General features: G+C 46.0%; 1 protein-coding gene across 1 annotated transcript; it reads right to left on the reverse strand.

Annotated features, from left to right (window-relative positions):
* Positions 1 to 5,459: 5,459 nt before the first annotated feature.
* On the reverse strand, positions 5,460 to 6,790 carry LOC127338150 (uncharacterized). The gene is made up of 3 exons (XM_051364390.2): positions 6,710 to 6,790; positions 6,038 to 6,644; positions 5,460 to 5,835 (listed from the first exon to the last, which is right to left on the reverse strand). Exons 1-3 carry the CDS (start codon positions 6,788 to 6,790, stop codon positions 5,807 to 5,809), a joined length of 717 nt encoding a protein of 238 aa, XP_051220350.1. The 3' UTR covers positions 5,460 to 5,806.
* Positions 6,791 to 14,410: the final 7,620 nt, after the last annotated feature.

The following is a 14,410-nucleotide window of genomic DNA, read 5'->3' on the forward strand; positions in this document are numbered from 1 at the left end:
GTAGGGGTAACATAGATGGTAACATACATATCTTAAGGCATTTTGGTGACATGATATGATAATAAAAGAAGAAAGATAGTGAGGTGGTAACTAGCTATGTTACCATAACACCACACATCCCAAAACAATATGAGTCTATAACATAATTAGTGACCATTGCATGAAACCACATCTAAGTTACTCCCTCCGAATCGGTTTAACATGCGCACACACAATTTAAGATAGAGTTTGACCATTGAATTGATCAATGAAATATAAATTATATATCTATAAAATTTATAACATTATATTTGTATTTAAACAAGGTTTCTAATGATATAATTTTTGTAACATAGATTTTATATTTTATTGACCAAAATAATGGTCAAAGTAATTTTTAAACTACCGTTCGCGCTTGTTAAAACCGGTCCGGAGAAAGTACTACCCACTATGGAGATACTAACTTAGACTAGTAACATAATACGTAGTATATGTTACTAGACTAAATTACTCTCTACTATGAGCAGCCTAATCAGTGGCCAAGACCACACAATCTTTCCTCAATTATTGTGTGCATGCAATTATGGGGCCAAATGCGTCCGGCTAGGAGCAAATTGGTCGCAAATTTGCTTTCGGAATGCGGTCGAACAACAAAAAACAAACCGCTATTCCTTTGCTCCCTAAGTTTTCATACATTGTACATACATTGTGTTGTATCTTGTGCATATGTAAAATTTCATCAAAAAATATGATAATATATGATCTATAAAAAGAACAAATATTGTGTAAATAATAAGTCACGCTATTTACATGTCTTCTCCTTTTTTACACAGGTCATAAATTATCATATTTGTTTGATAAAACTTCACGATGCACAAGATACATCACAATGTATGACAAATTTTTTTAGTTTTCATATTTTGGAAATTTGAAAATGTCATAAAAAAATAAGGTGCACCTGTAACTAGTTGAGGAATATCCCCTCTCGTTGGACGCCCTGTTCTCACGTCTAAGTGAACCTGACGACAGTGAGTTCGTCGCAGCTTTTATCTCATCTATAAGAGCATCTTCACCGGTTGTCCCCAAATAGGCGCCGGCAGCTCCGTTTAGGGGGCTGGTGGCACTGCTTCCTCTATTTAGGGGGAGATGTTCCCACATCGGCGCTCCCAAAACGACGGCCCCGATAGATGTTTTGAATTAAAATCATAAATAAATGAATAGAAAATTGAATAAGAAATATTTTATTCCAAAAACTAATACATAATTAGGAACGTGGTTAACATGAAGATATAGTTTGGAACATGGTTTTCCACAAACTAATACATAGTTTGAACCATGGTTGACACAAATATAAAACATTGCAAAAAAACTAAACCTAACTAGGCCGGTCATCGCATGTTTCGTGTGACCGCTGCCAAGAAATAACACTCAAGGGCACACCCAGTCACCCAAACTGGAAAATCCAGCTGGCGAGGGTGCCCCTGTTGGTTCTTTCTATGAAGAACACCCGAAAACATGCGAGCCGATATTCGCTGCGAAGAAACAACACTCGCCAGTCGTCCTCCTCAGCGCTCTCGACGTGGTAGTTCCGGCGGCAACGCATGTCGTCGAACACCTTGACGCTTATGTCCCTGTCGCCGAAGTAGGAGAACACGAGCACAAAGCCGGCTTGGAGGCTGTGGTGGCACGCGAACTTCTCCCAACCGATGTGGAGGTACATCTTGCCGGGCGCGTCGTAGATCACGTCCACGATCCACCGGTAGTAGCCGCACGAATCCTCCCGCAGCTGCAGCGTGCCCGGGCGATCGTCGCCGGCGACGAAGTCGGCGAAGGTGTCTGGCAGCCTCTGGATGCCGCGTGGGTCGCCCTTGAGGACGAGGACAAACTCGGACAGCACGGGCCCCTCCTCGTCCATCTCCGACGATGAAGACGATGGAGTCGCATGCGACGGAGTGTGTGCACCTCTGCCGCGGCCACGGCCACGACCACGGCCGCGACCTCGGCCTCGACCAGACATGGCGTCGTCTTTTCAGAAGGTGGCGACTAGGGTTGGGGAGAGAGGCGCTAGGGTTTGTGTGTGAGAGGCACGATGAGAGGCGGCCCTTTTATAGGCCGGAGGGAGGCGGGGGAGCGGGGGAGCGGGGGAGCGGTGGCGCTCATTAGCGGCGGCACGAAGAGCAATGCGCGCCCGACGGGACGGTTCGCTGCGCGTCTGCGGAAACTGCACCGCCGCTGCGCCCCAATTAACTCCCGTCGCGAGATAAGCGACGGTTAGGTTAAAATTGAATGAGCCGCTGACGCGTCGGCCCCGCCACTCCCCGCTGGCGTCGACTTTTGGGATGTGTGGCTGACAGGCGGCTCCCACGCCCAAAACATTCAGCCTCGCGAGGCGCCGACGTGCCCGATTCGCGCCCTTGGCGAAGGGGCCGGCATGGGGTTGCCGGCGATTCTATTAGCCTCCAAAATTGACCGGCGCCGTATGGGGCGTGCCGGTGCGAGCCCATTTTCGCTCCCGACCCCAAAAATGCTATTGGGGCCGGTATTGGAAGGGCCGGTGGAGATGCTCTAACTACAATAAAACTTCGAGCATAATCGCTATGGAGAGCATTAACAAACAGACAGTCAGACGCCAGCGTAACACTGTCCTACAGGAGATGTTAAGCCAATGCCATAGCTTCTTTGCAGGCCAAGGTTTCCATAGTCGCTGGATCCATGATCCCTTCGATCGTCAGCGTCGAGGGACCTAAAAACTCCCCGGCTCGGAAATGATTTGGCCCGCATCCCATTAGCGCGCTACAGGCCACCAAGATGTTGTAATGTTTTCACTTAGAAAAAAGATGCTGTAATGTTTTAGGTTTTCTTTTTCCAGTTTTGGGAACAATCTAGAAGTTCACGATGGGGTTTTCTTCATTTTTTCCTGGTTCTTTGATTTCATCAGTTTCTTTCTCGGTTTAATTTGGGTTTTCCTACATTTTCGTCCTTTTTTGTTTCTTCTTTTTGATTGGAAAATCTAAACATTTTCGAAAATGTGAACACTTTTGCATTATAATTTCCCCTCCATAGCAATATTCAGTTTTGACCATTTTTTATTGCTGAATATTTTTTTAAATTTTGAACAATTTTCAACTGTGATTAATTTTTAAATCTAAATGTTTTTGATATGTATAACTTTTTTGCTTAAAAGCCTAAAGTTTTTCAAGTTTAATTTTTTTTTCAAATAAAATTTAACAAAAAGTTAGGAAAAAAAAAAGAAACGGGAGAAGAAGCGTTGGACCGACCTACCATTGGAGCGGAGGCGGGCGGACAAGGGGAGTCCTACACTCCTACTTATGTGCTTCACGGAGCGGTATGGGCGGAACCTATACACCGACTAGGTCCGTGGCTACGAGCCACCGCACACCCGCGGGTCCAAGCCCAGGTAGGTTTTTTTCGTCTTTTTTTTGTTTTTTACTTTTTTGGTTATATTTATTTTTAGATCCAAAAATATTAAATATATTAAATATTTTAAAATATTCAATTTTGGAAATATTCAAATATTAAAAATGTTTAAAATTTTAAACTTTAAAATTTGAAAACGTGTCAAGTAAAAAAATCATTTTTAAAATGGTAAATCTTTGATTTTTTTTCAAAAATGTTAAATTTAAATAATGTTCATATTCGAAAAATGTTCAAATTTAGGAATTTTTTTTAAATTATAATCTGATATTTTTGAATTTCAAAATGTTTGAATCTGAATTTTTAAATTTTGTTCTCCGGAAATATTTTTCTAACTTAGATACTAAAAGATAAAAATATTAGAAATGAAGCAGCAAAAAAAGAAAAAAGAAAAAAGTATCTAATCTTAATGGGCCACGGCCTAACTAACCGACCTGGTCGCTGGGGTGTGCGGTGTCATGTAAACACCGACTAGATCGGTGTAGGCGCCCCCACGGTATGGGCCTTGAGGAAGGTGGAGAAATTGCATTACGAAACGGTGGCACATGTCCCGACAAGGTATACTGCAGGAAGCTCGTACTTTTTTTTAGGGAAACCGTGAGCTTTATTGATTGGATTATAAAATGTTTACAATCATTAGCAATCAGCTCCAACGCCACATGTCAGTACTGAATCGCTTAACACACCTGATGCCTCACGCTTCCCTAATTGGGCAAGACAATGCACAACTTGGTTACTACTTCTACTAATTTTCCTAATCTTCAGCATCGGGTTTGTCCGTAGATCCTTGATCTCCAAAGAAATGCTCCATGATGGTGAACAATCAATGCTCTCCTAGGTGACGGCCTGAACAACTCTTTGGCAGCCAATCTCGAGGATCCCTAGGAGGTGGTGTATATGAAGGAGTTGGTGCAGCCCTTCCAAACATGCTTTAGCTTCAGCGGACTCTACACTTTTACAGTAAAGTTGTAAGTTCCAAGTCGATCGTATGAAAGATCCTTGATCATCGCAGATGACTGCTCCAAACCATGGTCTCTTGGACAGAGCGTCTCATCCCGCATTGACGCTTACCGAAACCGCACCAGCTGGTGGTGGTAACCATTTTGATCATCAACACGAGAGCTCGCCAGGCTTTGGCTTGGGTACAAAAGGCCTTGCCCTTTGAAGCTACCCAAGATCACGTTGTCATCCTTGAATGATGACAAATTGTTCTGTAGAAAGGGTATCGATACCGACACAGATGCTTTGCCGTCCTCATGTACAATGTTATTCCGATGATGCCATGCTCTCTAGAATAAAAACATCAGCTTCACCCTCATCTCAGGAGCCGCATTGGTAATCATGATAGGGAACAATTCCTTACCAGTTTTACGGAATTCATACTCCGATGGCAGGTCCAGACACTCCGCATACCATATCGCAATGCCTTAGCAACCGTACACTCAACCAGAGCATAGTGTGGGTCTTCTTTCGCTGATCCACAAACAAAGAAGGTTGGATTAGTTGTGTTGCTTCTGCGATCGATATTCTCTAGAACTGCAAGCGTGTTTGTGGCAGCCCTCCAACCAAAGATACAAATTTTCTGCAAAACATTTGCTTTCCAAATACTGTCCCAAACAGGTCGATCACCCAACGGATCGATCAGAGCTAGATTGGCCTGATGCGAGCTGATTTGAACACTGGCTGCAGACCCAATCGATATGTTGATCTGACTGTAAAGAGTCAATTGCTTTCCATATTTCAGGCAACAAAACCGTCCCGTCGGCCGCTGTGTGAGTTTGATCGCAGGAATCGCTTCAGCGTCATGTGGGTAGAAATATTTTTGGATTACATATATGTCTGCCGGTTTTTTCTTTAGGGAGATTTTGTTCAAAACGGGGCGAACCCTTTGCTCCATTATATTACTTACTCCGTATTAATTAATGAGGAATTTTACATGAAGATTCATGGAGTAACAAATTAAAAAAGCCTACTCGATCTCCTAACATAATTTCACTCACTCACTTTCTTAGGATGGTTTTATGATTTTCCTCCTTCTTCGCATGGACAAAAAAGTGCATAACGCACGCTTCCTACTCCTGAATAGTTTCTCACAGGGTTACGGAGAAAGATAGACATTCAACAAGAGTAGGTGGCCGTGCCACAAGGCTACTCTTGTATCTTCCGATGCCTTCGCCGCTTTTTCCATCCGCGAGACGATATGCTTCTACGCCAGTGCCATAGCTCAAGTAGAAGGTGTCAGCAGACATGGAGCCAGACGGGAAAACATCTAGGGACACCGAGAGAGAGCAATATGTGTCCATGAACACCGCGCGCCCCGCGCCACCGCCCAAGCTCTTGACCGGGAGTAGTGTCTTGGTGTCCAAATCCACTCGATACGCGTCATAACACCTCACCAAGTCACCCTGGGCTCCCAATCGTCTGCAGAGAGAATGCACCAACATCAGCTCCCCGCAATTGTTAACGAGGTGCACATGATGCGAATATGGCGAGACACGCATATGTATCTCTGCAGCGAGCTCCAGCCGAGGTGGCTGATGTGCGCCAGTTTCCAGCACCATGAGACCATCGACGCTGATGCAGTAGAAGCGGCCCGCGAACATTAAGGCTTCCGGTGTCTCACATTGGTATTTTAGCAGCGTCCAGTGGTCGTCGCCAGGCTTGGCCATGCCAATCATGCTACGCCTGCTGAAGGAGAGTACCACGGTTGAATCGTCATTGGCAATGCCAGAGCCCCACGCTCCGAAATCGATGTAAAACTGGCTGTTATCGCGAGAAAGCTTGTTGTGATTCTCTGGAGGAATAAGCGTGGTCAGTGGCGGCAGCTTAGTAAGCTGGTGGGTCAGCGGGTTGAGGAGTCGGATGTGGTTGCGGTCATGGACGAGGACGAGGAGTCCCTCAGGGGTTATGGCGAGCAGCTCATGGTCGCGGAGCTCCGGGATGTCAACCTGGATGCACTCACCGGTTGATGTGCTGAGGAAGCGGCGGCGGTCCGGCACGGCGAGTTTCTCCCGGAGCATGATCCACCTCCAGGGATGGAACTGGCGGTCCAAGCCGCTGTGCGAGCGGGGCTCGGAGGAGCATCGACGCCACTGGCAGCACACGGCACGGAAGCGAATGTAGTCAACGACGTCATGTGCGAGGACGCGCTCGGCGATGAGCCCCGCCGGCCCATCCGTAAGATTAGCCCAGTCTCTCCTGCGACGACACAACGCAGCGGCAAATCGGATCTGTCGGTATCATACTCAGTCATGGAGTTTGGAGGGGCGAAGAAGAATGAACGATTTTGACGTACCAGTATTTGTATTGGTAGGAGAGCAGGTTCGTGCGCGCTTTGCTCCCCAATTGAGGACCTGGGTGCAGGAGGAGGTGCCATGTCGTAGCACAGGATTCCTTCGCATTGTAGAAGCATGTCTCCTCCTCCTCTTGGCTGGAGAGCGGATCTGGATCCTTGTCGGAACGGAGGCGAAGGGGGAGAAAGAGGCGGTGGTCGCCGTCCTTGGCCGCCGGACAACATGGGATCGGTCGGCTTCCATCTATGTGTGTGCGCTGCTGCGTGGTGGTGCGGTTCTGCACGCCCTGGTAAATGGTAATATAACAACAACTTCGACAGGGTGTGGGATCAATTCCAGCCCTTTCAGAAATTAAAGAGAGGAAAAAACGAGTCCGATCCTAGTCCTAGCATATGCATTGTTGACCAGTTACGGCGGAGTAAGCCGCTCCCCCCCGGATGCACCCTCTGCCGCCGGCCATCTCTCGCTCCTCCGCCGCCGCCTTCCCCTTCCGGGCTCTTCGCAACGCGGCGGAGGAGGCGAATGTCGTCCCCGAGCAGAGCTCCGCGGGGATCTTCCCCACCGCGCAGGGCGAGCGCTTTGGAGCTGGATCTCCAGGACAAGCTCGTCCGCCGCTACTACCTACTCTACCTCCTCCAGGCCTCACCGGAGGAACGGGACGCCATGTGCGAGCCTCGTGGTTGGCGGCCCCCGCTTCCTCACGATCTCCCGAGGCAGATCCGCTACCTGGAAGCGCGGGTTGCGGCTGGCGAGCGAGGTGGTGGGATTCCGCCGCCCTGACGCTCCCAGCGGCGAGGCGCCCATCATCGCGTCTCGTCCAAGTGAGGGAGGAGTTGGGGGAGCCCTGCGATCCGTTCAACGATGGAAGCAACGCGGAGGCGGGAGTCCTGGCGGCGCGTCCGACCCGAGGTCCTGTTCATGGCGGAACCACCTCGGGGCTCGCACACGCCACGTCGCCGAGCCGCGGCGCCGTTACTACTTCCAAGTCCTCTTGCGGACACGCGTCCGTACGCCGATCCGTCTCCTTGTCCGCCCAGTTAGCTCCGTGGCGAAACTGCCTCGTTCTCCCCCAAATCTCTCGTCGTCGTTCGCCGCGGAAGTGCTTAACGCTGCCGCTCGGTGGAGATGGAGAAGGGTTTTCGGAGAGTGGCGGCGCGGTTCAAGGCACTGCGCGAGCTGGAGGTGGACAAGGATCGAGAGGGTTTGGGTGCGGAGGCACCTTCTCAAGCCCAGAGCCAGATCCATGGAGGGGTCCGATTGACCTGGGAGGGGCGCGGCCGGAGGAAGGTTCGGCGAGCCCGTCTCGATCTACAAAGGATCCAGGAGTTCGTGACTTCGATCTCTTCATCGGGTCTTTCGGGCCGATCTCGATTCAAGCTTCAGCACTCTCCGACGGGGCAGCCCCAAGCTATCTCAACAAGGGAGGGATCGTCCACAGTGAGCAGGACCGAGATCATGCAACTTGGAAGGGAGGTTTCTCTGCAGAAATTCAAAGGCAAAATGGAGGTGTCAGCTGGGATTCCTCGCTGCGCTATGAGAGCATCATGTCAAAGGATCAGGCGGGAGGGGGAGCCAGGTCGTCCCAGGCGTCCTCTGTCCCCAATGTCCATGGCTATGGTAGAGGCAAATCGCCTGATGCCGCCAATGTGGGCTCCGATCAGAGCAGAAGATGGAGGATCGCGCAGGGATCGTGCTGCGGCAACTTCTCTGCTGGTCCTCAGTCATCAGGCCTTGCTAATGGAGAAGACTCTGCAGGTACTGGTGGCAGAGAAGAAGGAGGACTGAGGCTGCGGCCTCATGTACAAGCTTTTGGAAATTTTGCCTGCATTTCTGAGTCTGGGCGTTTAGCCGTTGACAAGAGTACCAATGTAGAAGGGATAGATTACTTTTGGAGTTCCTTTTGCTGTGAGAGAGATGAGGTGGAAAGTTTCTACAGACAGCTGTGGCATATTCCTCCGAATCTCTCTAAACCGCCTCCAGGGCAGCGCCGTCCTTGTACAAAAGGAGGGGATTCTAGGGTTCGCCTCTCCCCCTCCAGGCCGCCGCCGCCACTTCCTCCTGATCGTCCTGGCTTGGTGGTGCTGGGTGTGGAAGATTTCGAACAGGAGGAGCCTCTGATCATGGCTGATAGGGGGAGAGGTCGTGGTCGTGGTAACAATGGGAGAGGAGATCGACAGCAGCAGCAGAATCAACAGTTCCAGCCAGATTTCAATCAGATGCAAGGTTACCCCTTTCCTCCTCAAGCTCCTTATGGATTCATGCCTGGTGCTATGCCTCCACCTTGGTTTGGAGGACCTTTCCCTCCATACCCTCAACAGGCTTTTGGCATGCAACCAAATCAGTGGGTGAATCCGCAGCAGAATGGTGGTCAAGGTCAACAAGCACCTGGAGACTATGGTGGAAGGAACAAGAATCAACAGGGGAGGTTCCAACAGAAGAAGAAAGGTCCAGTTCAAGCAGAGTCTTCTGGCTCTAATTCTCTGAATTATGCTGACACCATCTGTGAAGGATGTGGAGAACCAGGGCATCTGAAGGCTGCCTGCTCTAAAGGGGCATGTTGCTTCATCTGCAAAGCCAGCAATCATGCTGTGGAGGACTGCCCAGTGCTCAAGAGACCTCACCAGATTGCTAGATACATAGGGAGTTCTGCTAATGGTCTTGGCTTTTATCATATTGAAGCCCCTGAAATCAGTGTTAACCCCATCAGCTCTACAAGGAACTGTGGAGTGGTGACTGTTGAAGATGGTGAGATTAGCAGGGAAGAACTTGGCAGAGAATTTTCAAATATCTACAAGACAAATTGGCCCTGGCAGATTAGGGAGCTTGGAGATTGGTCCTACCTGGTGAAATTCCCACCACATATCCCTGTAGAGCAGGTGATTGGGTACCCCAGGTTTGGCTTGGCAAAAGAAGGGGTCACTGTCTCTGTTACTAAGTGGTTTGATGATCCAGAACCTGTGGAGACTTTGGTAGAAACTTGGATTCAGATTAGAGGGTTGCTGCCTCCATGGTGTGAGTGGAATATTATTGACCAAGCCGTGTCTGTGTGTGGTCTGTTAAAGAAGGTGGATTGGCAGAGCATTTTCAAGAACTGTGCTGAAGTTGTTAGGGTGGAAATTCTTTGCAGAGATCCTAATAGAATCCCTGCTGGTAGGCTTTTCAATTTCCATGGGAAACTTTTCCAACTACAGTTCACTGCTGAGCTACCAAATGCAGCTGGGGGCCAGAGAGAATTACCTACTGGACAGGATAATGGCAATTTAGGAGGAGGAACTGGAAATGGAAACAGTGGAATGGACACTGATGGGAGATCTGAGGCAAGTAGAAACACCACTAACTCCCAAGCTAGTGGTGGGTCTAATCATCAAGTAGAAACTGGGAATGCAAATCATGGGAGACAGAATGCTGTGTCAGCTGCTGACAATTCTGATGAAGTGATTCCTGGATGTGAGGTTTACAAGTTGCTGATGGAGAAGGGTGCTATTGGAACTGATGGTCAATTCATCTGGGATGCTTCCAATAATGCTGATGAGAGTGTGAGATCTGAAGTTACTAGCTTCTGGAATGAGGATGGTCAATCCTTTGCTGAGAGGATGGAAGAAGCTGCAACAGAACAAATTCATCTGCCTGAGGACATCATGCCAGCTTTTCATGATCTGATGAAAGATAGAGAAGAACAAGGTGCTGGGAAGAAACTGAAGAAGTCTTGGGGCCCTGTACAACCTAGCAGGCAGAGTGACAGGATTGATAGATCAAAAAATGTGATGGATAAAGCTATGGAGCTGAAGGAGAAGAAGAATACTATTGGAGCTGCTTCAAAAATGACAGGTATAATCAGATCCAATCCTTTTCATGTTCTGCAAATAGAAGAGTTAAGTGATATGGCTAGGAAAATAGGGATTCATGTAGACACTGAAGTGATAGATGTTAGTATGGAATCTGATAGATTAGGCTCTGATAATATTCAGATGGGTTCCTCTGATGGAAACCCAGACCCTACACTAGAGGTAGATATGTTGTCAGAGGATGTGTGCCCCAGAACTCCTGATCAGTATAATACAGATCAGGAGTTTGATGATAGGGGTGAGAATGTGTGGGTTCATGTGACTAGGAAAAAGCGGGGCAAGCACCCCAGGAAGTCACTTAGATGAAGTGTGGCTTCTGGAATGGTAGAGGGATTCAAGCCCTGGGTAGGCAAAGGTATATAGATGAAAACCTTGTGCCTCTGCAACTAGACTATATTGGTTTCCAAGAGACTAAAAAGCAGCAGTTTAGCAATTCTTATCTTAAATGTGTTTTAGGGAACAGGAACTTTGCTTGGAATCACCTACCTGCGGTTGGTTCTGCAGGGGGGATTTTAGTAGGTTTAAATCTTGATCTGTTTGACATTATATCTTGGGATGTTAGAAGTTTTTCTGTTAGTGTTATTGTTAGGAACAAGATAAATGATATAACTGTTAGAATTACCACTGTGTATGGTTCTCCTTATGAAGAAAAAAAGGATGACTTTATTTCTGAATTTCATGAACTCTTCCTTCATTGGGAGGGTCCTGCCATTATTGGTGGTGATTTCAACCTTGTTAGATCCCAGTCAGATAAAAGTAATGGTGTCATTGATCATAGGTGGGCAGATAAATTTAATGCCTGGATAGATATTTGGGCCCTAATAGAGATTGGTTTAGCTGGTAGATCTTTTACTTGGGCCAACAATCAGGAAAACTTGATCATGAGTAGAATTGACAGGATTTTCTGCACAACTGAGTTTGAAGAAAAATTTCCTTTAGCTCATGCCAGAGCTCTACCTAGAATAGGGAGTGATCATACCCCCATCATCTGGGAGTCTGGATGTAGCCAGATTCCAAAGAAAAGTGGTTTTAAGTTTGAAAAATGGTGGTTATCTAGGCCTGACTTTAAGGATTTAGTGATCAAAGCCTGGAGTTTGAATAGGGGTAATAAAACTGCTATTGACAGTTGGCATGATAAGTGTAAGTATTTTAGGAAACTAGCTAGGGGGTGGAGTGCTAATTTAGAAGCTGATATTAGGAAGCACAAAAAAGAACTTATGGAGGAATATGACTCCTTAGATATTGCTGCTGAAACCCAGCCTTTAGATGATAATAGTAGAAAAAGGCTAGATGATATTATCACTGAGCTAAATACATATTGGATCATTGAAGAGACCAAGGCTAGACAGAGATCTAGAGATAGGAATATCCTTGAGGGGGATAGAAATACAGCATATTTCCATGCTATAGCTAACCAACGTAGAAGGAAGAAAAGAATCAATGTTTTAGAGGGCCCAGAGGGTCCGGTTACTGATCAAAAAGGCATGCTTAAAATAGCTACCAACTTTTATAAAGAGTTATTTAGGAAGGAGGAGAGACCTGCCATTAGGCTAATGGATGATTTCTTCTCTCATGAAGAGAAAGTTACTATACAGGAGAACACTGAGTTAGAGAAGATGTTTACTGAGAAGGAGATTAAAGAGGCTGTGTTTGGGTCTTATGCTGAGGGAGCACCTGGCCCAGATGGCTTGTCTTTTCTGTTTTTCCAATCCTTTTGGGATGTGGTTAAAGAGGATCTCTTTGAACTTTTTGATGATTGGTATCATAATAGGCTAGATATATATAGATTAAATTTTGCCATGATCACACTGATTCCAAAAGAGGATGATGCAAAAGAAATGAGGAAGTTTAGGCCTATAAGTCTTTTGAACTGTGTGTTTAAGATTTTCACCAAAGTTATTACTAATAGATTCTCTTCCCTGGTAGATAGATTGATTTCCCAGCAACAATCTGCTTTCATTAAAGGTAGGTTTATCTTAGAGAGTGTGGTTTCAGCTCATGAAATCATCCATGAAGTCTATAGAAGGAAAGAGAAAGGTTTAGTTTTCAAAATAGACTATGAAAAGGCTTATGATAGAGTAAATCTTGACTTCCTTTATGAAATTCTGCAACTTAGAGGATTTGGGGGGAAAATTATCTCCATGATTAAACAGATAACCCAAGGAGGATCTGTTGGTGTTAAAGTAAATGACGTGGAGGGAGACTTTTTTCTCACTGGTAAAGGGTTAAGACAAGGGGACCCTTTTGCTCCCCTTCTTTTTAATTTTGTGGTTGATGTTTTTTCGAAAATGGTGAACAAAGGTGCTTCTTGTGGTTTGATTACAGGGTTGTGTCCACATTTAGTTCCTGGTGGAGTGATTAGTCTGCAGTATGCAGATGACACCCTGCTTTTCCTAGAAAAAAATGAAAGGAATGCTATAAACCTCAAGTGGACCCTTACTTGTTTCGAACAGGTGTCAGGGATGAAAATTAATTATCACAAAAGTGAGTTGATGGCTATTAATATGGAGGAGGAGGAACTTGTTCCTTTCTTAGATATTTTCCAATGTGTTGCTGGAAAATTCCCTGTGAAATATCTAGGTCTTCCTCTGCATTTTAGTAAACTCAAAAGAGAAGATCTGCAACCTTTGGTTGATAGTCTGCTTGGTAGAATGGCGGGATGGAGGGGGAAACTGTTGTCCTTAGAGGCAAAAAGAATCCTCATCCAGACTGTTTTATCTAGCATTCCTATATATATGCTCTCCTTTTTCAAGTTCCCCAAATGGGCGTTAGATCTTATCAACACTCAGATAGCTAATTGCATGTGGGATGATGTAGATGGAAATAAGAAAATCCACTTAGCTAACTGGCCTTCTATTTGCATGAGGAAGGAGTATGGTGGGCTTGGTATTCCAAATCTACAAGATCTAAATCTATGTTTAGTTGGCTCATGGGTCAGAAGATATATCTATGGTGAGGGGAGTCTTTGGAAAAGAATTGTTGATGCTAAATACAATACTAGAAACCCCAACATTTTCTGTTGCCAGGACATTAACCCTTCTGTATTCTGGAAGGGTATGATGTGGGCGGCTAGAGCAGTTAAGTTTGGTTATAAGTGGAAAATTGGGAATGGTAGAACTGTTAGATTCTGGGAGGATACTTGGTTTGGAAATGCTCCTCTATCCACTCAGTATTGGGACATTTATTTTGTGGTTAATCAACAAATGAAAACTGTTGCTGACCTATGTGATGGGCAGCAGTTAAAATGTGACTTTAGAAGAACTTTTACTTCACATATGATGGAAATGTGGCTTGAGATTTGTGAAATTGCTCAAACCATTACTTTTTCTGTAGAAGAGGATCAGTTGATTTGGAAGTATGAGTCGAAAGGGGTTTATTCTTCTAAATCTTTGTATGCTATTATCAATTTTAGAGGGGTCCAACCAGTTTTCTTGCCTGCTGTCTGGGACTTAAAAATCCCACCCAGAGTGCAAATTTTCCTCTGGTTGTTGTCCCAAAACAAGATCATGACTAGGGACAATCTTAGACAAAGAGGTATTCAGAAACCTTTATATTGTGAACTCTGTAGTGAATTAGAATCTGTTAAACACCTGTTCTTTGACTGCCTGGTATCTAGGTTGCTTTGGTCTGTGGTGCAAGAAATCTTTGGTGTAGAAATTGTAGATTACTTATCCCTTGCATCGAAGTGGCTGTGCAATAAAAAACTGGAGCAGTTAAATGTGGTTTCATCTGCAGTTATTTGGTGCATTTGGAACAATAGGAATCACTTGGTGTTTAACAGAAAAACTTGGTTGTCCATGAAGCAGGTGTGGGGACTACTCCTATCATACCTGAGGATATGGCAGGTTCCTTTCAAAA

This window comes from Lolium perenne, chromosome 1 (genome assembly GCF_019359855.2).
Source record: "Lolium perenne isolate Kyuss_39 chromosome 1, Kyuss_2.0, whole genome shotgun sequence".
NCBI lineage: Eukaryota > Viridiplantae > Streptophyta > Magnoliopsida > Poales > Poaceae > Lolium > Lolium perenne.

Bases quoted from the DNA above. Each gene is read 5' to 3' on its own strand.
- LOC127338150 (XM_051364390.2), bottom strand. From the start codon at position 6,790: ATGGCACCTCCTCCTGCACCCAGGTCCTCAATTGGGGAGCAAAGCGCG. The intron at 6,645-6,709 runs GTACGTCAAAAT...TGATACCGACAG, and splicing joins TCCTACCAATACAAATACTG to ATCCGATTTGCCGCTGCGTT. The intron at 5,836-6,037 runs GTGAGACACCGG...TTCTCTCTGCAG, and splicing joins GACGCTGCTAAAATACCAAT to ACGATTGGGAGCCCAGGGTG.